The following is a 24,667-nucleotide window of genomic DNA, read 5'->3' as shown; positions in this document are numbered from 1 at the left end:
TGTGCACTGCCCCCATCTTACAGAGTCCAGATTACAAAAATAAGTTCATTGTCCAAACAGATGCTTCAGAGCTGGGTGTGGGAGCTGTACTGTCTCAACTTAATGATGAAGGTCAAGACCAGCCAGTAGCTTTCATAAGCAGAAGGCTGACCCCTAGAGAGAAACGTTGGTCAGCTATTGAGAGGGAGGCCTTTGCTGTGGTGTGGGCCCTGAAGAAGCTGAGGCCATACTTGTTTGGCACTCACTTTATAGTTCAGACTGATCATAAGCCCCTCCTATGGCTCAAACAGATGAAAGGTGAAAATCCTAAACTGCTCAGGTGGTCCATTTCCATACAGGGCATGGACTATACAGTGGAACATAGACCTGGGACTCAACATGCCAATGCAGATGGACTCTCGAGGTATTTCCACTTAGAACATGAAGACTCAACTGGTCAAGGTTAGTTTAATGTCCCTGCGTTTGGGGGGGGGGGGGGGTTGTGTAGGAGAGTAGGATCTGCACTTATGTTGCCCCCACTTTTTCTCTGATGTATACACTGGTTTCTGACTATAGTCTGGCTGGGTCCCTGCTAATCATGGCCCCAGTCTCACTGATCTCTCTAAACAACTTGGTGTGCATATTAGATGCACTAGTGATTGGATACTGTGGTGCCTTATGAGCCCCTAGTATATGGTACCTTAGGTACCTAGAGCATTGGTACTTCACAGGCCTACCAGTGTATTATGTCACCCCTGGGAAGCATTCACAATCTGACACCACAGGCCTGCTACTGCAGCCTGTGTGAGGTAGTGTTAGCACTCCTCACTGAGGTATAGGTTCCTATATCTCACCATACACACACATATAAACCTATCAGTCACCCCTCTAGCAGGCCCTAACAATCCTGAGGGCAGGGTGCTTGGTTTACTATGTGAGGGGGTGCTTCTGCCTGAGCAGGACCCCTCTGCAGCTAGCAGAATCTATTCTCTACTGCTGTTTGTGGATGCGGTCAAACCATATACTCTTAAGTGCATTATAACCTCGCGGTAAATGCTAACTTTGGAATGACTGCATCGAAACATGTCGTGTTTGGTGTCAAACAACTTGGAATCCTACCCCCACACCAGTAACTGGTGTGGGAGTAAGATCCCACCCTTCTAGAGGGGACGACATGTACCCACTGTACTACACAGTAGAAATCTTCTAGAGCCGTGGCATCACAAAATGGATGCCACCAGCACAGACACTGGGCTGCCCTCCTGCTGCTGACCGAAACTCGCAGTGGAGGAAGTCCAACAAAGGGTATCCTATCACAGGGAGGTGTTACCACCTCCCAGACAGGATTTAGTGTATTGGAGCTGGGTGGGTGCACTCTTAGAGTGCCTTTGAAGTCCTGCACTAGGGGAGCAGTAGGCTCCTCTGTGCATATGCCAGCTCAAACCGGTTCTGGGGCTACCTGCCCCTGCTCTGGCGCGAAACTGGACAAAGGGAAATGGGTGTAACCACCCACTACCCTGACCCTCCTAGAGGAGTGGTCATAGAGCTAGTCCGTCCCCTATCTTCACTATAAGATACCAAGCATTGCCAATGCAATTCAGATTACACCTGGACGACGCTCTACAAAGAAGAATCCTGGCCCTTCGACGTTCCACTAACTCTGGAAGACTGAAGAATCTCCCTTAGAGTCAAGGAGTGACTCCCCTGCTTGGCAGGCACCAGTAACTTGATCAACGGTTGCAAACTTCACCGCTCCTGCCGGAGTCCGAAGTCCCTGCATCCCCTGAAACGGATTTCCTGACCTCTCGACGGCCATTTTGAGTCCCCAGTGAGGCTGTGGCGTCTGGACCCCACGAGTGACGAGGAACAGCAATACCAGGGAACCGTGCACTGATTTCGAGTGCAAACCCTAAACAACGTTCTACGAACTTGTGCTTTGGACCATCTATAGTCCAAGTCCCTAGCAGGTCTGGTACCGAAAACCAGCGGCCTACCCCGTCCCGAGTGACCGTGGGCTCCTGTGGAACTTTTCCTGCAAAGGCGTCTTCGCGGTTGCTTGCCCGTTGGCTAGTGACTCACCCGAAGACTTTCTCATCGACTTCAAGGGCTCTCCTTATTGCTCCGGGCCTGCCCTCACTTACCCTTGCTGGGTAAATCCATCAGACCTTGCTGGTCTGCACCATCTTCAATCTTCACTCCACACAAGACTTGCAGTTGCCAAGGCTTGTTGGCTCCAATCCGGCTGCCGACACCGTCATCAGCTGCAGACGTCATGGGACCTTCCGAATCCAGCTGCTGGTCATTGTCAATCTCTCCTGGACCTCGTGAGCGAAGAGACAAATCACCATCGATGACCTGAAGCGACACAACATCAGTGGTCATCCATCCTGCTGGCCACCGGTCACTGGCAAGTGACTTTGAACTCTGTCCCCTCAATTTTCAGGTCCTCTTCAACTTCAATCCATCGTCGGATTCCAGCGGACACCTCTCCAGTCATCACAAGCATCAAGTCTTCAGTGGTCCCCATTGAAAACAGCATCGCGACCCGACACCAAAAGACACCTACGCACCCGGCTTCCGTGGGTGAGGTAACTCGTGCACTCCGGTGCCCAAGTGTGTGTTGGCCCTCGAAATACTTACCCTGTAAGTGGCTTGCTTGTTGACTTTTCCGAAGTGCCCTAAAACTTTAAATTACAAACCGCGACTTGTGCCATTGAAACCTATAGGAAACCCGCGGCTGTGTTTAGACACTGCACGCGTCTCCCGTGGGCTGATTACTTACCTGCTAACACTGCAGAAGTGAAGCCCCAGCGATTCCCAAGGCCCTAGGCCTTTTCATTTTGCAAGTCGAGTTTGTTAAACCATTTTTTTAGTATATGGTCTGGTACGCCCCTAGGGCTACAGCCATATTTGTGCTTAATTTATTGAGAAGTGTTGACATTTGAATGTGTATCTGGGTTCTAATCTCATAAAGAGATTAGTAGAGTGTATCTAAGAATAAATACATATATATTTGATATATATACCTGTGTGGTGTCCTTTTCATTTGGTAATTCAAGAGATTATAAGGTGAAACAAGCTGCTTTACATTCCTCAGAGACTTAGCCCGAAGGCTGCTCTCCACAGCTACCACTAGGATAGCTTTCTTTAAAAGGTTGTCTTAAACCTATCTACCAAGAGTCGAATTGGACTGGTGCAAGGTGGCCACTATAACTAGTGACCAGCATATGCCAGGCCTACTTCTCACACGATGCCATATTAACCCACTGTTGAAAGAACTCCACATGCTGCCGGTTGAGCAGCGATCCCTGTTTAAAACAGGATGCATCCTATTTACAGCCATTCATGTTAAGGGTCCCAGATTAATTTCTTCGAGAATCATCAAATACTCCCCTCAGCACACCTTAAGATCCATGCATATGAAGTTCTCAATTAACATAACATAACATAACATAACATGGTTGGCTGAGGTATTGTATAGTAATGTCAATTTACATACACAGATTCTGGTCCACACTTAATACAATACACTCAGCCACCAACTATAGGTTAATAATCTAACACTCATATGTATGCTATGAATCTTGTCAATCTCCTAGTTGTGTAGCACTAAATAAACCGGCCATCACCAAATGAACAGGGATGGATAACTGAAGTGATCTGTCACATACTACTGTCCAACCGGAGAACTCTAATCTAGTGCACCACTGCCAGTAAGGGAACAGCCAGAACAATGTGGGCAGAGCCTTGCGAGTTCCGACTACGTAGGCGTAACCACGCTTGCCTTAACTACGCCTAGGCGTGGTTAAGTAGTGCGCTGTCTAGCAGCTGCTGGACGCAACTGGAAAGCAGGAAGACCTTGGACCTTGGTGGAGGATGTGGTAAGGTAATTGCGGCTGGGTTTGAGGGGTAGTTTGTATGGTTTCGCAGGGTACTTACAGGGCTGGGGCAGTCGAGGGTCTTTTCAGGGTTTGGGAGAGAGGCGGTTTTGTTTCCAGAGCTGGGGAGGTTTTTTTTCTTCAGGGTTGGGGAAGAGGTTGTTTTCAGGGCTGGGGAGAGGGGAAGTGTTGAGAATGCGGATTATGACATACATACAGTTGTTTTCCATCTGCATAATCTGCTCCACAGAAGGCAGGAAGGATGCAGATTTTAGACTAATTCTTGCGAACTCTTGTTGCTGAATAGCTGCACGATTCACTCCTTGAAAGCAAAAGCAATCAGACACATTCATAAAATCTGAGAGATCAGCATTTATTAGGCCCGGGAGAAATTTTCGTTATTGCACGTGGAATCTCCAGGATTTTGCATTACCTGAAATTCCCGAAATTACACCATTACTCAAAGTTGCGGAGTTTCAAGTCATTAGAAAACTCAATATCCAGAACTGAAGGGGTTCAACTCATGCTTCAATTTGCAGAATCGAGAAGAAAACCCTCAGCAAAAGAGATATTAGTTTAAAGTCTATGAAGAAAGGAATTAAACAGCTGTAATACAGTAGCGACAGTCAGGCGATATTACGAAGAGGGTCAGGTCACTGCACACTGCCCACTCTCAAATCATAAAATGCCTTTTGCAGGTCCTTGTCCGTTTTTGAAAATGAAGGTCTTCAGTTTGTCTCTGGCCACAAAACTGCACTCACAGCACTGATAAAAGCATTGAAAATGCAATAGGTCTCGCCTTTGATTAAGTTAAAGCCATGTGCAAATGGCTTTAACTGAATAAAAGGCGAGACCTATTGCATTTTTAATGCTTGTTTTTACTTGAAGCTGTCGTCATCATTGAGTGTAGAGGCACAGAGCAAAATGCTAGCCTTCCTGTCCAGATCTTGTCACGAGGCACAAATCAGGAAACGTCATAATCGCCTGATTAGAAGACACGGGCCTCTGGACTCAATCTTGCCCTCGTGAACGGATCTCAAGTAATTGGATGCCAGGTAGTCAACAGTGATGTAGATTCACCAACGTGGCAGGGGTAGCGGAAGTGACGTCACGGACCCTTTGACCCTTTATTTAATCTCCCACTCCTTAAAATATATTTGCTATTGAGGGGCCTGGGAAAGGAGCAGAAACTAGAGAAAGGAAAGAGGACTCCTGCTTAACCTCTTGAGTGCCCATGACGAGATGGTCTCGTCATGGGCCGCGGTTGCGCTGTGCCCATGACGAGACTATCTCTTCATGAGACCCGCCCGCTAATGAAACGCCCGGCACAGGGCGTGGAAAGGGCGGGGCACTCAAGGGGTTAATTTCTGTTTCTATTGCGGTCTTTGTGAGCTCTGGCGTTCTGAAAGCAATGCCAGGGGTACCCCTAATTAGCACTTTACTTGCCAGCAGTTCTTGAAAAAAACTTAGCGCTCCCCCAACTGTGCACGTGCTTCTGTACTAATGAAACATTTCATCGTGTTACTGTGTATGGTAATTGCATTTATAAAGCGCCTACTACCTTTGACGCGGCGTTGGAGCTCTGCTATTACCAAAACGCGCTGCTCATTCATAAAAAATACATGACCACCTTTAATTTTGCCTTAAGTAAGAAAAGAAACACCTTGAGTTTACAGCTGTCGTCAAGCACATGACCAAAGCGGTGTGAGAGTGATAGAGCAGACAATGGTGAACGATGGAGCAACGGCTTCTGGTCCAATGAGTGAGACATGAGTGAGACATAAGGGCCATAGCAACAAGAGGGAAATTGCAAGGCTACTAAGGATGGAATAACAACGTGTTTTACATAGTGCTTTTTGCCATAGTAAGGCTTCTTCCTAGCACTATAAATAATAGCTGATATTATTGCTCAAACAATGGTGTACTTTTCTCACTACTAGAAGAATGAAAGGCTAAGTCGGCCATGCCAGTGTTCACACATTTGACGCACTGGTTACATTTGTTATATGGTGTTAATTAATTTTCCTTATTAAGCATGCAGCCCATGTCGCCCGGATAGTAAACTTCTCACAGCACTCTTTCCAGGTGTAAGTCTAATTTGCATATGTATGGAAAAGGGTGCTACTTGTGCAGACCTACGTTACATCTGATTTATAAAGTGTGAAATTCTGGAATCTGGAACTAGTTTCAGGCATAGTTAAGAAAACCTACACTAGTTAAAAAATATATATTATTTAGTCTTCTCTTTAGAATGATGACCATGCATTAATCAATGCACTTTTCAGCACTTCTAAGTTATGCCTGCATGACGTAGGTGCAAGTGCCACCGAAAGTGGTCTCACAGGTTGTGTATAAGACACCCACATATGCAACCGAAACCGATTCGGAAAATAATCAAAAATAGTTGTAATAGTCCTCAAATATCATATTGATATGGATTCGTCCTGTACACAGTGCGAAGAGAGAGTGCGCATAGGGCATGGTAACAGGTGTGCATCCGCTTCTCTGTGCATGCCAGGAACTTACATGGGTAATTTATAACATGCATGTATGTATCACCTGTAAGATTAGCATTTTTCTGGGTGTGCCAGACGTGTGTAAATGAGGACCAAACCTAGGCGTAAATTATGTGTGTCATCGTTTAAACTTATTTTTTTTAATCTCCGACCATAACCTTTAGCAGTGAATTGTATACCACAGCTAAATGCCTGTTCACCATTATTTAAAGCACCTTGATTAATTTAAAGCATCCTGCAGCTACCTATCACATTTATATGTTTACCTGCAGCATCCGGTTAACCACGATACTGTACACATTTACCATTCTGTACCTGATTCACATATGTACAAAGTGAAAGTGAATAGTCTAAGTTACAATTGTGTGCATTTAAAAGATGCCTGCGTGCTCTTGCCCAGCTCACCAGCACAGGCACTAGAGTGTTTAACCTGCAGGTAGACAATCATTCACTTCTGTGAGAAAGGCACCGGCGCAGGTTCAGTTCACGAGAAAGTCCATTGGGCTTAAGCGCCGACTACTGAGATCTGTGCACAGGCCCCCAAAGCACTACAGGATGATACAAAGAGGAGCTAACGCTATAACTGGCGCTAAAATCTGTGCAGTCTTCAAGGCAAACAATTAACATTTAACCAAAACAAAAAAAACCTTGCCTTGTGAGTTTCTCATCGAAAATCGTTTCAGGGCAGAACAAATGACTGGTCCGAAACGCTTGTGGTTCAAGCCCTGTAAGTTGGCACTGAATGGCGGAGAACACCCGTGTGCTAAATTAATTAAATAAATAAATAAACGTAGCGCGGCCACTAAAGTCAGCAGACCGCGCTGTAAATTAAATAAATAAACAAGCGGCACAGCTAACTTTGCCCTCTGCCTCGGGAAGCCGATTACAAAATGAAGAGCCAAACTTTGGGAAGTTTGGTTTGGGATGGGGGAAGGAAGGGGAGGAGGGGGTAGGATTACAAATAAGCAGCCAGTAAATAAGCTACCAGCACACCCTCCAACGTCACGCAAAACCAAGTTGGCGTAGGCCTGTCCACATGGGCCGTCCTAAAAGTGGACAAGGCGGTAACCCCAAAGGCCGATTTCCAATCAGGCGTCACCGTTTAACATAAACGATGACGTGCGCTAATTAAAAACAAGGGCGTGGCTTTAAGTCACTTCAGAATCTGTATCGATTCCAAAAGGCCCTCGCATGGCGAGGGCAACGCATGTGGGCTGCTAACGCCAGGCGAGACTTAAACATGACTATATGGACGTCAAACAATGCCGGTGTGCATATTTTTTAGCAAAATCCTGATAATAGGCTGTTCAAGTAAGAAGCCAAGACGGATACTGACAGGGCGATATGACCGTGGTGGATGTGTCTGGAACAGAAGAGATTGGGACCAAACCAAGTACCATAATTTATTGCAATAATATTTCAAATTGAACCTGAACTACAGTTTACAGACCGGAAGAAATTGTTTCATAACATGAAAGAGGTGATAAAACAGTTTCCAGAGCAATGCAACAAATGTACACAACATTTCGTTACAGTGAAATTAACATGAAAATGTGAAAGATTCAAGCAGATTTTAACCAACCGCTATTTCGGTAAATGTGTTTTGGACGAAATTTGCCATTAGCGATTAATTAAACAAAATAATACAGTTTCAACCTGCATTACTTTTTCACATGATCAAAACCATCTTCCCTAGGGCCCCCTTGCTATCGATGATATCTTCATGAGCTTGGGATACTTTCTCCAGTGGATACTCTGGGCCAGTTACCGGCTTCAGCCAACCTGACTCCATCCCAGCAAAAAGAGCTGCAGCAGACTCATCTCTCTCTGCCTGGATCAGAAAGACATAGGATTGAACACAACATCTATTACAATATATTTAGTGCAGGTTCAGAAAATATAATTATGTCACTCATAAATTTACTATAATAAAACATAGGGTCAACATAATCAATCACTTTAAACTTCTTATGATCTCATGTACTACTTTTTAAAAGGTGTCATTCATAAATGCCTCTAACAAGGGTTTTACTCAATAGAGGAGTGTAGACATTTTGGAACCATGGGGGGAGGCAAAACCTTGAAGCTTAAGACACTCAACTATACCTTTCACAAGATTGAATTTTACCTATTAACAAAAAGAAGTTTGTCAAAGGCTTTGAAAGTATCCCTTCTCTCCCTTTGGTATACTGACCAAGTTAGAGCCTTGACCTCACAAAAATTGCTGGGGGATTTAATGCCAAAAAATAACCATAGAAAACAGTAAAAAATAACAATTCTAACATCCAAACCAAGGTACATATGAAAACGTTTTTATATGTATATATTTATAATATGTAGTAGGTGCGAGCCTGCAAGCTTATATAAAAGCCCACCACTCATGTTATTATTACAGTCTTGTTGTGAAGCCTCTAGTCACCTGTAACAAATAAATAACATAGCTGCTCAACTGTAATAACTTAGTACAAACTATTTGTGACTTCATAATGCCAACTGCCAGAGTTAGCATCCATGATGAAAGGCAGATCAAGGAGCATGATTGAACCTGCAGATTAAACTACAAAAGGAGAACTGGCTTTTCAATCCTGTGATCTGTTTTTTTTCTAAAATAAACAGTGATCAACAGAAAGGAGCAACGTATATGGGTTTATTTTTTGCACATAGCTTATCACAGTAAACACTCTCTCAGCAGGTTACTGTTCATTATGAATTGTAGCCCTTTTAAAATATGGTTTAAATTAAGGGAATTCAAATATATATTTGCTACAAATTACGAACTGTTTTTGGTGTCTTTAGTTTCAATCTACAGATTACATTTTCATTCTGAATGACTACAACCAAACTATCAATCTCTTTTATATGAAGGAGCAAGATCTCCAGTGTTTAAGATATCTGGGAAAGAAGTGAAGGCATGCTCAAGTATTATAAGGACCAGGTGACCTGTTCTCAGGACACCCCCGCGCCGCACGGCCACCAGCTGTGTGTGTGCCCCTCGCTGCTGCTCGCAGCCTCGTTGTGCCGTCTGCCTTGCCGCCCTAGCTGCCTGCCTCGCTGTCCCTTGCCCCAGCAGTTCCGCCGTATAATCGTGGTAAATTGTTGTATTGTTGTATTGTTATTGCCTTATTGTATAAACGTGGTTGTTTTCCCCCTGTGCCTTGCCCGCCCCACTCCCTGCTTCCCGCCGCCGTTCACGCGGCCACGCCCCCTTTTGTTCTGTGTCCTCCCCGCTCCCGCCTTCCAGCTGCTCCTCCCTCCCACTTAGCCTTAAATGGCGACCGCGCGGCGCAGGAGAGTGTGACCTGTTCTCAGGACACCCCCGCACCGCATGGCCACCAGCTGTGTGTGTGCCCCTCGCCCCTCGCTGCTGCTCGCAGCCTCGTTGTGCCGTCTGCCTTGCCGCCCTAGCTGCCTGCCTCGCTGTCCCTTGCCCCAGCAATTCCGCCGTATATTCGTGGTAAATTGTTGTATTGTTATTGCCTTATTGTATAAATGTGGTTGTTTTCCCCCTGTGCCTTGCCCGCCCCGCTCCCCGCTTCCCGCCGCCGTTCACGCGGCCACTCCCCCTTTTGTTCTGTGTCCTCCCCGCTCCCGCCTCCCAGCTGCTCCTCCCTCCCACTTGTCCTTAAATGGCGACCGCGCGGCGCAGGTGAGTTTGACCTGTTCTCAGGACACCCCCGTGCCGCACGGCCACCAGCTGTGTGTGTGCCCCTCGCTGCTGCTCGCAGCCTCGTTGTGCCGTCTGCCTTGCCGCCCTAGCTGCCTGCCTCGCTGTCCCTTGCCCCAGCAGTTCCGCCGTATAATCGTGGTAAATTGTTGTATTGTTGTATTGTTATTGCCTTATTGTATAAACGTGGTTGTTTTCCCCCTGTGCCTTGCCCGCCCCGCTCCCCGCTTCCCGCCGCCGTCCACGTGGCCACGCCCCCTTTTGTTCTGTGTCCTCCCCGCTCCCGCCTCCCAGCTGCTCCTCCCTCCCACTTAGCCTTAAATGGCGACCGCGCGGCGCAGGTGAGTGTGACCTGTTCTCAGGACACACCCGCGCCGCAAGGCCACCAGCTGTGTGTGTGCCCCTCGCCCCTCGCTGCTGCTCGCAGCCTCGTTGTGCCGTCTGCCTTGCCGCCCTAGCTGCCTGCCTCGCTGTCCCTTGCCCCAGCAGTTCCACCGTATAATCGTGGTAAATTGTTGTATTGTTATTGCCTTATTGTATAAACGTGGTTGTTTTCCCCCTGTGCCTTGCCCGCCCCACTCCCCGCTTCCCGCCGCCGTTCACGCGGCCACGCCCCCTTTTGTTCTGTGTCCTCCCCGCTCCCACCTCCCAGCTGCTCCTCCCTCCCACTTAGCCTTAAATGGCGACCGCACTGACGCGCAGCGGTCACGCGGAGCGGGCGCGCCGATTGTGTGCCGAAGGCGCGCCAAAGGCAAGCCCGTCTGCACCCGTCCGCGCCTGGACCGCGCCCAGCGCCAGGACCCCTGGCCCCCGCCGATGCAAGACTACCCGACGCACCTACGACGCCGCCACCCTCATCGCACTCAATACCGGCCGGAACCCTGCCTGCTACCGAGCCATCCCGAGACGCACCCACGGACCCTTCGCCTGCCAAGCCTGCCGATTCACCTGCCTCCGGACCTGCACCACCCCCGCCAAGTCGAGCACCAGCAGCAACCACCTGAAGTGCATCCTGCTAAACACCCGCTCCGTCCACAGGCACGCTGTGGAACTCTGGGAGCTGCTCGACGCGACAGCACCGGACATCGCCTTCCTCACCGAAACCTGGATGAACGCCTCCTCAGCGCCCGACATCGCCATAGCCATCCCGGACGGATACAAGATCACCCAGAAGGACCGCGTCAACCAGACGGGAGGAGGCATCGCCATCATACACAAGAACACCATCCGCATCTCGACTAACACCGTCGAAACCTTCACCACCGCCAAAAACCTACACTTCCAGATACACACCGACCCCAAGACCACCCTCCGAGGCACCCTCATCTACAGACCATCGGGACCACGCACACAATTCAGCGAAGACATTGCAGACTTCATCAGCCCGCACGCCCTGCCCTCCGACGACTACATCCTCCTAGGGGACCTCAACTTCCACCTGGAAAACAACAACGACAGAAACACCACCGCCCTGCTGGACAACCTCGCCAACCTCAGACTCAAGCAACTGGTGAACACTCCCACCCACTACGCCGGCCACACGCTTGACCCCCGTCTTCTCATCCAGCAAGCACATCTCCTTCAGCCACGCCACCGGACTCCACTGGACCGACCACAGCTGCGTCCACTTCAGCTTCAGGAAAACTGCGACCCACCACCACCCGCAACAGGTTCCCCGCCGGAGCTGGAGCAAGATCACCGCCGAGCAGCTCACCGCCTCCCTCAGCCAGAACACACCCACCTACACAGCGGACCCAAACGAAGCAGCCAGCAACCTCGCCAAGTGGCTGACCGCCTGCGCCGACGACCTCGCACCACTAAAGAACCCTCCCAGCAGAACCGGCAGCAAGAAAACCCCCTGGTTCACCTACGAACTCAAGGAATCCAAGAAGAACTGCCGCACCCTCGAGAAAGCCTGGCGGCTCAACCAGACCACAGACAACAGCACCGCCCTCAAGCACACCACCCGCAAACACCACCAGCTGATCCGCGCCACCAAGAAGTCGGCACTCAAAGAACGACTGGACAACAACGCCCACGACAGCAAGGAACTCTTCAGCATCGTCAAAGAGTTCTCCAACCCCAGCACTGGAAACAACGACATCACTCCCTCGCAAGACCTCTGCGACTCACTCGCCTCGTTCTTCCACAGCAAGATCACAGACATACACAACAGCTTCGACGCACAGACCACGCACCCTACCGCCGAACCAACGCCCGCCACCACCACCCTCTGCAACTGGACCCCGATCAACACCGAAGACACCACCCGCACGATGAACTCCATCCACTCCGGATCACCAACCGACCCCTGCCCACACCACGTCTTCAACAAAGCCGACGCCATCATCGCACCCCATCTCCGGGACATCATCAACTCCTCCTTCCACACCGCCACCTTCCCGGAGAGCTGGAAGCACGCCGAGCTAACCGCCCTCCTGAAGAAACCAACGGCGGACCCCACCGACCTCAAGAACTACCGTCCCATCTCGCTCCTTCCCTTTCCGGCCAAAGTCATCGAGAAGACCGTCAACAGACAGCTGGCCGCCTTCCTCGAGACGAATGGATCCCTCGACCCCTCGCAGTCCGGGTTTCGGGCCAAACACAGCACCGAGACCGCACTAATCGCAGCCACCGACGACATCAGAACCCTGATCGACAACGGGGAAACAGCGGCCCTCATCCTCTTGGACCTCTCTGCGGCGTTCGACACAGTCTGCCACCGCACCCTAGTGAAGCGCCTCAGCAACATCGGAATCCGAGAGAAAGCACTGGAGTGGATCATCTCGTTCCTCGCCGGAAGAACCCAGAGAGTCCGCCTCCCCCCGTTCAGATCCGAGGCCACCGAAGTCATCTGCGGCGTACCACAAGGATCTTCACTCAGTCCAACCCTCTTCAACGTCTACATGAGCCCCCTCGCAGCCATCGCACGCCAACATGACCTCAACATCATCTCCTATGCCGACGACACCCAGCTGATCCTCTCCCTCACCAACGACCCCACCACCGCCAGAGCCAACCTACACGAAGGGATGAAAGACGTCGCCGACTGGATGAGGAGCAGCCGCCTTAAACTGAACTCAGACAAGACGGAAGTCCTCATCCTGGGATCATCACCCTCCGCCTGGGACGACACCTGGTGGCCCCCGGCCCTGGGCACCGCCCCCAAGCCAACGGACCACGCACGCAACCTGGGCTTCATCCTGGACTCCTCCCTGTCCATGACCAGACAAGTCAACGCCGTCTCATCTTCATGCTTCAATACCCTGCGCATGCTCCGCAAGATCTTCAGATGGATCCCCACCGAAACCAGGAAGACCATCACCCAGGCACTCGTCACCAGCCGACTGGACTACGGGAACACCCTCTACGCTGGAACCACGGCCAAACTTCAAAAAGACTCCAGCGCATCCAGAACGCCTCCGCACGACTCATCCTGGACATCCCCCGACACAGCCACATCACCGGACACCTGAGAGACCTGCACTGGCTCCCCGTCAGCAAGAGAATCACGTTCAGACTCCTGACCCACGCACACAAGGCTCTCCACGACCTGGGCCCCAAGTACCTCAACGACCGCATGACCTTCTACACGCCCGCCCGCCAGCTACGATCAACCAGCCACGCCCTCGCCACCGTACCACGCATCCGCAGAGCCACCGCCGGAGGAAGATCCTTCTCCTACCTGGCAGCCAAGACCTGGAACTCCCTCCCCACCCACCTTCGGCGAACCGAGGACCATCTCTCCTTCAGGAAACAGCTCAAGACCTGGTTGTTCGAGCAGTAACATACCCCCCCCCCCCAGTGCCTTGAGACCCTCCCGGGTGAGTAGCGCGCTCTATAAATGCCGTGATTGATTGATTGATTGATATAAAGAAACCTAGCCTTCAGCCTTGTTCATCTGTATGGTCATGCAACTCCTCAGTGACTTGCAATACCCTTACAAGGTAAGGTTGGTACTTTATCCCATGTACATCACTATCAGGAAACAAAACGTAAACATGATAAAAATTAAGGCATATTTTAAGGTTAAAAAAACTTTTTTCAAAACAAATAGGTCTCTATCGATCCACTGAACTGGACCAATATTTATGGCAAAGTTGGGCTACAAACAATGAGTGAATGAATACATTTATTGCGTGATTACTTAAAATCATTACAGTGAAAAAAGGTCAAACAATCAAATTTTAAATCATTTTTAAATTGCAGAGTGCTCTGTAAAATCAGGACAACTATTTGATGTATAATAAATAGGCTCTGATCCCAGAGACTTGTTCCTAGTTAAAATTTCTTTTGGGCAAACCTGAAGCGGGATGACTATAAAAGTTTTTCAGTGTTTGATTAGCCAGTGCTTTTAAAAGGTCCCACATACAATGTGAAAGAGAGCTGTAGTTTGCTGCTAACATATCTATGCAGCCACCCGTGGAGAGTGCGGGGTCAAAAACGCCCATGATGGCTTTGGTTTTTGTCAGCATTAGTGGGTTATACAGATATTGGGCCCCTATGGAGCATGAAGCTCCTCTCAGAATTGATCGCTCCCTGCTGCGGCCATTGTGTCATTCAGAAGGGAACAAGTGTGCTGTACAAATGTTCTGAACTTGGCCATGTCTACTACAGTGTCCAAGATGTACACCTGGCAGACGGCTTTGTTCTCAAAATCTGGTCACCCTACTAGAGAAGTGCCTGCAGAATCCTGCAAAAGTCTCCCCTCGGGCCCAATAGCAACCCCTATGTCAGTGGGGTTTTAGGAGGGTGGAGGGCCGATGGGACACACACGCACAAATACATACTAACCGCCATAAACACACACACATCCATTCACAACACTCATTAAAAAATATTCAAATATACATGCACGCACCACACATTAATTTAAAAAAAAAAAAATCACACTTACCTGCAGCTTTGCCTCAGAGGTCCCAAGAAGCTTGGGACTGGTGCCTTCCCTCACTAGCTGACCTGGTCAGCCAGTGAGGGAAGGCATCAGACCCTACGTCATCACCGAGTGGGATGGGGTCAGTGAGACTGCTGACCACACCACACAATTGTGATGAAGTGTTACTGATTGACACTCAACCCTGGGCGCTTCAGGGCTTAAAACTGAAGCCCTCAGGTGCGAAGCAATGAGTGACGCTACCCCTTGTCACTGAAAGGAGGGCCTCGAGGGCCTTTGCTGAGCTGAGGTCACGCCCACAGGAGCCGCGACTACCTCAGTCCAGCTCCTGGTTGCCTGACCTGAAAATGAACAGTGTCTGTCAGGCTAACCTTTGCCAGCCTGAAAGACACTGCTTTTGAGGGGCAAAAGGTGCGGGGCTTGGCCCTTCAGCCCCAAATGAACCGGCTGCGCCTGCCCTATATAGGCGGTTGGCTAAATAGCCACAGGTTGCTGAAAGTGACCACCATGACATGGAGCCCACGCCAATAGACAGTTAAGATTCAGGCTTGTCCAGCTCGTCTTAAAAAAAGCTGAATTTAAGAAGACATTTTGCCTTCACCTGACGTTAGGTTATGTTGATTTGTATAGCCCACCAATTACCTGTTTCACATGGGCGTTTGCCATTCAGAGCGTCGCATTGTGATAGAAAAGAATAGAAGCCGTAATCAAGCCTGAAAAAAAAAAACGCCCTGAAGGGATCACTTAAAAACCTTATATGCCCACGTAGAGTCAATTGAAAAACTGCACTTAACCACAGTCACTCAAATACAAATTAAATTAGCAGAAAACATTCAATAATCTATTAGAAATGGGAAAAATCAGAAAGAGTATTATTACTATTACTTTCGGAGACAAGCAAATCATACATGAAAAAATAATGTAAAATAGAAATAAACAATTTAAGTCTCAATGGTTATCTGTCATTCAAGCTCTTTTAAAACACTGGATGGCGCTGTCGCCTTTATCTATGATGCACACGTTGTGATCACGATGACACGCTAGAAGAGGCGTCACGTGCATTGCAAAGGCTGCAAGTAGGTAACGAGCAACCCAATGTACAGCAGGTGGCAAGAGGAGAAAAGCAAACCAGAATTCACCGTGTCAACTCCTGTGAACGAGACAATTATTCGTTATAGAAGCCCTGTTTGAGACAGACAGTGTTACAAATCCTCATGGGAAAATATGTATTTTTGGGAGGGATACTTTCGCGTCCAAGTGACACGTGTCAAACGCAGCAGTACAGCCAGTGTAGCCAGACACGGCTTATGAGATGAGGCCGAAGGTGAAAACAGGACACTGCATTTTACTAAACTGAAAATCTTAACCCCCTTGACAAGTGGGAAAATACACTCAGAGGACTACATTTTAGATCTAGAGACACACTCAGAGATGTCTTGCTTCTATAAAGAGCACGTTTATACCCGTTGTAAGCACGGGAGGATTAGATTCAACAGACAGCGGTGTTGTGCTCTCATTAGCACACTTGTGCACAAGCACGGGGATGCCTAACACCCCTCTCAAGTTGGTGATATTTATTTACTGTGCGACGTCAGCAGTTCCCAGCCTCACATGGTTATGTTTTACTTGTACAGCCAATCATTTGCCTTTGAACATTTCTTTCCTTTTTCAACAAAAGATTGCTATAATAATCAAAAGTTTCGATGTGCAATAGTTTAACTCGCACCTGTCGTCTATAATACTCAGAAAACGTAAGGTTTGCCTCGTACTACACTGCCAATATTAATGGTGTATTGGTTCGACAAATTACATCGACCTCGGATGCCAGACGTAGTGTCCTGCTGGACACATTTTAGTGTTCCACCCACAAAGTCCACCCACCTATCACAAGCTTCACCGGTCAGGTGACCCTGCTAATAAAAGGGGCCAGCATGTAGGCCTAGGGCCCAAGACACCACAATGGCGACGAGACGGGTCTGCCCCGTGTGCCGGCAGAATAAGACACAAATGTTCCTGAACGAGAAGGAATAGCCCGTTTCTATCCTACCCCACTCGCCGTGCCAACGATAGCCATAAGTCGTGGGAAGAGAGGAGGACAACTCTGCACGGGCACGGCCACCGTCGCTTGCCCTGGAAGAAGACGGCTAGCAGTGTTATCGGCGGAAGCCGACGAGGACTGAATGCTGGCCTCCAAGGTGAGGCATGCACCAATAATCACAGTGCCATCCAGCACCAAGCAGAAGTACTGCCAACAAGGCAAAGCAGGAACAGAGGTTGTACCTGCCCTGACCGTGCCCCAACTCCAGCCAGAAGAGCCTGCTGCCCCTGTTCGATCAAGGAAGACTCCGTCACAAGTAAGGAGTGTTCCAATGCCCCCAGTGAGCAGCGAGAACGCCAGAACCCTACACCACACAGGGTTTGAAAAGCACCGCAGGCGCGTCAGAAATGAACTACGGTGTGCGTGCCCCAGTGCTACCACAGCCTCCCAGCATGACCCTCCCAGCAGCACTCCAGCAGGCCGTCCCCGCCTGCTAACATCCTCCCTGCCGCAAAGAAAAGGAAGCCAGCAAAAGGCACCCACCCGCTGTGACCCTGCTCCCTGGGAGGCCGCGGCTGCTTCCAGTAGCGCCCGCGTGGTAATGAAGAGGGTGACCATCGCGTTGGAGACCGCAGAGGTAGTTGCCTGCTCTGCATCCTTTCTGCACAGCGGTCATCACGACAGCCACAGAGAGCAGAAAAGACAGTGTTAGGCACCACCAACCCAACAGTACGAGGCCCGCAGCACGGAAAGCTGCTGGGGCCGTGCTATGAATACACTGCACTGCCACCCAGTGGCCCTCCACCACCGCTGCAACAGAGGAGAGGAGACTGCCAGCCGGGACTAGTGACAATACAGAGAGTCACAGGTCAATGCTGGAATCGCCACACTAGGGGCATAGTCCAGCAAAGAATTTGGGAGTCACTCCACAAAGCCCACATCCACAAAATCCACATGAGAAGCATGGCCCTGCAGCGTTAGCCAGTCTTCCGCGGCCGGTCAATAAAGTGACTAATGCCACCTAGCGGTACCTTGCTGCAAGCGTTAAGGACCTCCTAAGGACTACCAGACAAGGCAGCCGGTAAAACAATAAGGCAAATGCTGCACAGTTCTATACAAAGAAAGCTGCTCTGCCACTAAACTATTGGGCAATCCCCTAACCTTCGTGTGGAGCCAAACCATTGTTTGCACCTGTGGAAAGACTGCCTGACACGAGTAGAGGTAGCCACAGCTCCACCTAGTTGCAGTCCTCCTGGAACTGCAACAAAACGAGCATGTGACTTGCAGACGGCCCTCCCCCAGGAGTAATGCGCCGTGCAAACCATCAGCCACCAGCAATCACTAAGGAGACGGCCAAGAGAGTACTGCAAGCCCCCTGTGGGCTACCTATCCTTGTGAAACCACAGGGAGAGAGCCCCCAAGGAAGCCCACAGCTGCCTAGTCCGAGAGGTACAGCCAGAGTAATTGAACACAGTCAGTCAAGCTCCAAGCAGCAACGCCAAAAGGTAGCAAGCCCAGCCAGCAAAAACACTCAAAGCCCACAGGAGCCGCGACTACCTCAGTCCAGCTCCTGGTTGCCTGACCTGAAAATGAACAGTGTCTGTCAGGCTAACCTTTGCCAGCCTGAAAGACACTGCTTTTGAGGGGCAAAAGGTGCGGGGCTTGGCCCTTCAGCCCCAAATGAACCGGCTGCGCCTGCCCTATATAGGCGGTTGGCTAAATAGCCACAGGTTGCTGAAAGTGACCACCATGACATGGAGCCCACGCCAATAGACAGTTAAGATTCAGGCTTGTCCAGCTCGTCTTAAAAAAAGCTGAATTTAAGAAGACATTTTGCCTTCACCTGACGTTAGGTTATGTTGATTTGTATAGCCCACCAATTACCCGTTTCACATGGGCGTTTGCCATTCAGAGCGTCGCATTGTGATAGAAAAGAATAGAAGCCGTAATCAAGCCTGAAAAAAAAAACGCCCTGAAGGGATCACTTAAAAACCTTATATGCCCACGTAGAGTCAATTGAAAAACTGCACTTAACCACAGTCACTCAAATACAAATTAAATTAGCAGAAAACATTCAATAATCTATTAGAAATGTGAAAAATCAGAAAGAGTATTATTACTATTACTTTCGGAGACAAGCAAATCATACATGAAAAAATAATGTAAAATAGAAATAAACAATTTAAGTCTCAATGGTTATCTGTCATTCAAGCTCTTTTAAAACACTGGATGGCGCTGTCGCCTTATCTATGATGCACACGTTGTGATCACGATGACACGCTAGAAGAGGCGTCACGTGCATTGCAAAGGCTGCAAGTAGGTAACGAGCAACCCAATGTACAGCAGGTGGCAAGAGGAGAAAAGCAAACCAGAATTCACCGTGTCAACTCCTGTGAACGAGACAATTATTCGTTATAGAAGCCCTGTTTGAGACAGACAGTGTTACAAATCCTCATGGGAAAATATGTATTTTTGGGAGGGATACTTTCGCGTCCAAGTGACACGTGTCAAACGCAGCAGTACAGCCCGTGTAGCCAGACACGGCTTATGAGATGAGGCCGAAGGTGAAAACAGGACACTGCATTTTACTAAACTGAAAATCTTAACCCCCTTGACAAGTGGTAAAATACACTCAGAGGACTACATTTTAGATCTAGAGACACACTCAGAGATGTCTTGCTTCTATAAAGAGCACGTTTATACCCGTTGTAAGCACGGGAGGATTAGATTCAACAGACAGCGGTGTTGTGCTCTCATTAGCACACTTGTGCACAAGCATGGGGATGCCTAACACCCCTCTCAAGTTGGTGATATTTATTTACTGTGCGACGTCAGCAGTTACCAGCCTCACATGGTTATGTTTTACTTGTACAGCCAATCATTTGCCTTTGAACATTTCTTTCCTTTTTCAACAAAAGATTGCTATAATAATCAAAAGTTTCGATGTGCAATAGTTTAACTCGCACCTGTCGTCTATAATACTCAGAAAACGTAAGGTTTGCCTCGTACTACACTGCCAATATTAATGGTGTATTGGTTCGACAAATTACATCGACCTCGGATGCCAGACGTAGTGTCCTGCTGGACACATTTTAGTGTTCCACCCACAAAGTCCACCCACCTATCACAAGCTTCACCGGTCAGGTGACCCTGCTAATAAAAGGGGCCAGCATGTAGGCCTAGGGCCCAAGACACCACAATGGCGACGAGACGGGTCTGCCCCGTGTGCCGGCAGAATAAGACACAAATGTTCCTGAACGAGAAGGAATAGCCCGTTTCTATCCTACCCCACTCGCCGTGCCAACGATAGCCATAAGTCGTGGGAAGAGAGGAGGACAACTCTGCACGGGCACGGCCACCGTCGCTTGCCCTGGAAGAAGACGGCTAGCAGTGTTATCGGCGGAAGCCGACGAGGACTGAATGCTGGCCTCCAAGGTGAGGCATGCACCAATAATCACAGTGCCATCCAGCACCAAGCAGAAGTACTGCCAACAAGGCAAAGCAGGAACAGAGGTTGTACCTGCCCTGACCGTGCCCCAACTCCAGCCAGAAGAGCCTGCTGCCCCTGTTCGATCAAGGAAGACTCCGTCACAAGTAAGGAGTGTTCCAATGCCCCCAGTGAGCAGCGAGAACGCCAGAACCCTACACCACACAGGGTTTGAAAAGCACCGCAGGCGCGTCAGAAATGAACTACGGTGTGCGTGCCCCAGTGCTACCACAGCCTCCCAGCATGACCCTCCCAGCAGCACTCCAGCAGGCCGTCCCCGCCTGCTAACATCCTCCCTGCCGCAAAGAAAAGGAAGCCAGCAAAAGGCACCCACCCGCTGTGACCCTGCTCCCTGGGAGGCTGCGGCTGCTTCCAGTAGCGCCCGCGTGGTAATGAAGAGGGTGACCATCGCGTTGGAGACCGCAGAGGTAGTTGCCTGCTCTGCATCCTTTCTGCACAGCGGTCATCACGACAGCCACAGAGAGCAGAAAAGACAGTGTTAGGCACCACCAACCCAACAGTACGAGGCCCGCAGCACGGAAAGCTGCTGGGGCCGTGCTATGAATACACTGCACTGCCACCCAGTGGCCCTCCACCACCGCTGCAACAGAGGAGAGGAGACTGCCAGCCGGGACTAGTGACAATACAGAGAGTCACAGGTCAATGCTGGAATCGCCACACTAGGGGCATAGTCCAGCAAAGAATTTGGGAGTCACTCCACAAAGCCCACATCCACAAAATCCACATGAGAAGCATGGCCCTGCAGCGTTAGCCAGTCTTCCGCGGCCGGTCAATAAAGTGACTAATGCCACCTAGCGGTACCTTGCTGCAAGCGTTAAGGACCTCCTAAGGACTACCAGACAAGGCAGCCGGTAAAACAATAAGGCAAATGCTGCACAGTTCTATACAAAGAAAGCTGCTCTGCCACTAAACTATTGGGCAATCCCCTAACCTTCGTGTGGAGCCAAACCATTGTTTGCACCTGTGGAAAGACTGCCTGACACGAGTAGAGGTAGCCACAGCTCCACCTAGTTGCAGTCCTCCTGGAACTGCAACAAAACGAGCATGTGACTTGCAGACGGCCCTCCCCCAGGAGTAATGCGCCGTGCAAACCATCAGCCACCAGCAATCACTAAGGAGACGGCCAAGAGAGTACTGCAAGCCCCCTGTGGGCTGCCTATCCTTGTGAAACCACAGGGAGAGAGCCCCCAAGGAAGCCCACAGCTGCCTAGTCCGAGAGGTACAGCCAGAGTAATTGAACACAGTCAGTCAAGCTCCAAGCAGCAACGCCAAAAGGTAGCAAGCCCAGCCAGCAAAAACACTCAAAGCCCCCAGTGGCTATCTGAGGCAGCCACAGCCAGAAGAGACTGCTGCATGCTGCAACCCCCCCTCATCAGCTCAAAAGAGGAACAGGGAGTGAAAGCATGTTCACAGCAAGTGCCTGCACCAACGGGCAAGTGAAGCTAAAGAGACTGAACACTGCTCCCAACACCACAGCAGAGAGTGGCCAAGGGCGCTGCCAAGATTTTGAAGGGGAGAGATTCCAAACCCCCAAGATAGCACAGTGCTAGAAGAAGAGCAAGCCAACTGTCAGAAGAGGGCGCCCAGTAAGAAGACAGAGCGCACTAAGCCAGAATTGCGCAGAAGGATGCACCAGCAAACCAGACAGCACCAGCAGGTGCCCAGGAGATAAACATCTCTACAGAAAAGAAGCAATGCTGAAGGCAGCAGAGAGTCTCTATATCTCCACTGGACGGGCAAAGCCCCGCAGCGGTCCGAAGACAGTAGAGTGATCTCCCTCACACTGCCTCAAGACGGAGTCGCCAGTGACCCAAGACAGGCAAGAGGAGAGTCGCACACTCCACGTGGCCAACCGCCACCACATGTGCTCCAATGACAGGCGACACGTGGCCGGATGCCACATCGCACTGCAAGCATGGAGCACGTCACTCGAAGTGACCAACCCAGCCAAGCATGCCTGAACAGAGGCTGGATCAAGCGCCACGATGGCGCAGCCTCGATGGTGCAAGCACGACGCCCTCGAGTGAAGAGAAGAGGAGCATCGCAGAAATCCCTGAGGAGGGGATGGTGCCCGTGAAAGGTCCTCAAGAGGAAGAAGCAAGTCTGACTGACAGGTCAGCAGAAAAGGAAAGACTGTCCAAAAGGACCGGACACGGTCAGCGAGATGTCCATGTGGGGCAAACATGAGACATGTGGCATGACGCCACATCCGAGTGATGAACCTGGTCGGAAGAAGGAGAAGAGCGTGGCATGACGCCACTCCCCGAAGAAAGGAAGGAGAGTGGCATGACGCCACAGGGCAAACAACCACCACAGGCGCGCAAGAAGGAAAGGAGAAGAGCAACAGGACAGAGGACTCGTGCCAGCACTGGAGAAGGTGTTTATCAGCACAAGCCAGCCACCGGGGTGGAGACGTCATTGGAGACAGCTTCACAGGAGAACCAACCGTAAGCCACTAGCAAGCGCGATCTGCGTCCAGGCCCCATGCTTCGCAGTTTGACCGTCCTCTCACCTGTCAATGGCTGCTTGGTATCAATAGCACCACGCCTAGCAAGTGCACCTGTTGGAAGACAACTGCAAGTGGCCACAAAGTCCCTCCAGTCTTCCTCAATCCACAAGATCACCTCCAGCAAGAGATCACCGCCTGTTGCCCAACTGAAACAAATATGATCATGTCCATTACCCAGGTGCATCACCAAGAACATCAAAGGAGCATCGTACCACCAGAGTGGATCCAACCACTCGAGACAGCCGGAGTTCAACGAGGCATTTCCGGTGCTGTGGGACGCTAACCTCCCAGGAACCCTCTGTGTGGCCCTGTAAACCTGAAGCCTGCTGAAGAAGAGCATGCCCGACCATTGGACCGTCCAGCCTTGGGGTTACACGAGACTTAGCCGTGGCCCTGTTGGGTATTCCGCAGCGACCCCTCAGCGTGGCCTACAAAAGGCCCACACCGCCCAGGCGGTCACATAGCAAACCAGGGGCAAGGGCCTCAATGGAGCTCCTGTGAGGGGGGAGTCTGAACTGGAGAGATGAGTCGGCAACAGCTCCACGACTGGCACCGGGAAGCATGGAGGTGACAGATGAAGACTGGTCACCCAAATACCATCCGAGGAAGGCATAGAACCCGAGTCCTGACGGCCAGAACACCCAGTCTGAGACACCACCCTGTGCAGCTACATGAGCGACTTGGCTGTGGTCCTGTTGGCAGTTCCTCAGCGACGCCTTTGCGCGGCCTACACGAAGCCTGCACAGTCCACATGGTCCCGTGGCAGCCCGACAGGAAGGCTCTCCAGGAAACTCCTGTGAGAGGGCAGTACAGGAAGGAGAGACAAGTCTGAAGTGCTCGGCTATCGGTAACTGGAAAGATCATCAAGTACGTCACCTCCAAGGAAAGGCCTCATCCACCAAAAGACTCCTCAATGGCTGTAGGTTTTGTCGTCCACCGGAACCTGAGCGCCTGCAAGATCTCCAAAGGAACACCACCACTGCTCCAGATCCACCACTATTTTGAACTTTGTAAATAGACTCCAACACCGCGAGACCAGGCCGGTCTGAAATACATCACCAAGGCGGACTAAAGCATCCTGACCATGCGGTCCAACGGTCCAGCGCTGCCTGGCAGATGACCTGAAGAGACTCACTTGGTGCGGTGTACTATTTATTTATTTCCCTATAGGTTGGACTTTTGTTTGTTTCTTGTCATTGAAGTTTGGGAGGGATGCAGTGTCCTGCTGGACACGTTCTAGTGTTCTAACCACACTGTACACCCACCCATCACAGGCATCACCAGTCAGGTGACCCTGTTAATAAAAGGGGCCGGACGCACATGCCCTGGGCCAGTTCCATTGTCATAATCCTGTGTCAGTGTGGTCATTTCCTCCAGCATGTGGGCCTAGGGCCCAAGACACCACACCATTCACAAACACAACTACTGCCAGGCTGCACAAAGCATTTCTCCAATAGCAAATGCAAATCCTACCTCACACCCAATTATTCAAGATGACCCCACCCGACTATCTATTCTGGCACGGGAGTTTACTTGTCCCTAATCCAGAAACGTTTCCCTGGTCTCAAATTGACAGGCAGTCTCACAAAAGGTACTGGTGCACGAGCCAGACATGCCAACTTACTAAAACACGCAGACATAAGATGCACCGGGGGCCATTTTCTTTGTGTGGACCGGATAT

The 24,667-nt window shown here is 50.1% G+C and overlaps 1 protein-coding gene across 2 annotated transcripts in view; it reads right to left on the bottom strand.

The window, feature by feature from the left end:
- Window positions 1–7,762: 7,762 nt before the first annotated feature.
- CRYZ (crystallin zeta) overlaps window positions 7,763–24,667 on the bottom strand; it is a 205,939-nt gene continuing 189,034 nt past the window's right edge. For both annotated transcript variants that reach the window (XM_085602272.1, XM_085602271.1), the window contains one exon: window positions 7,763–8,204. In XM_085602272.1, the coding sequence (XP_085458398.1) occupies window positions 8,043–8,204 (162 nt within the window). In that variant the 3' untranslated portion in view covers window positions 7,763–8,042. The remainder of the gene's footprint in view (window positions 8,205–24,667) is intronic.

Source organism: Triturus cristatus, chromosome 4_2, assembly GCF_964204655.1.
Source record: "Triturus cristatus chromosome 4_2, aTriCri1.1, whole genome shotgun sequence".
Classification (NCBI taxonomy): domain Eukaryota; kingdom Metazoa; phylum Chordata; class Amphibia; order Caudata; family Salamandridae; genus Triturus; species Triturus cristatus.
Note: the sequence above shows the minus strand (reverse complement) of the source record. Positions and strands in the feature narration are given on the sequence as shown.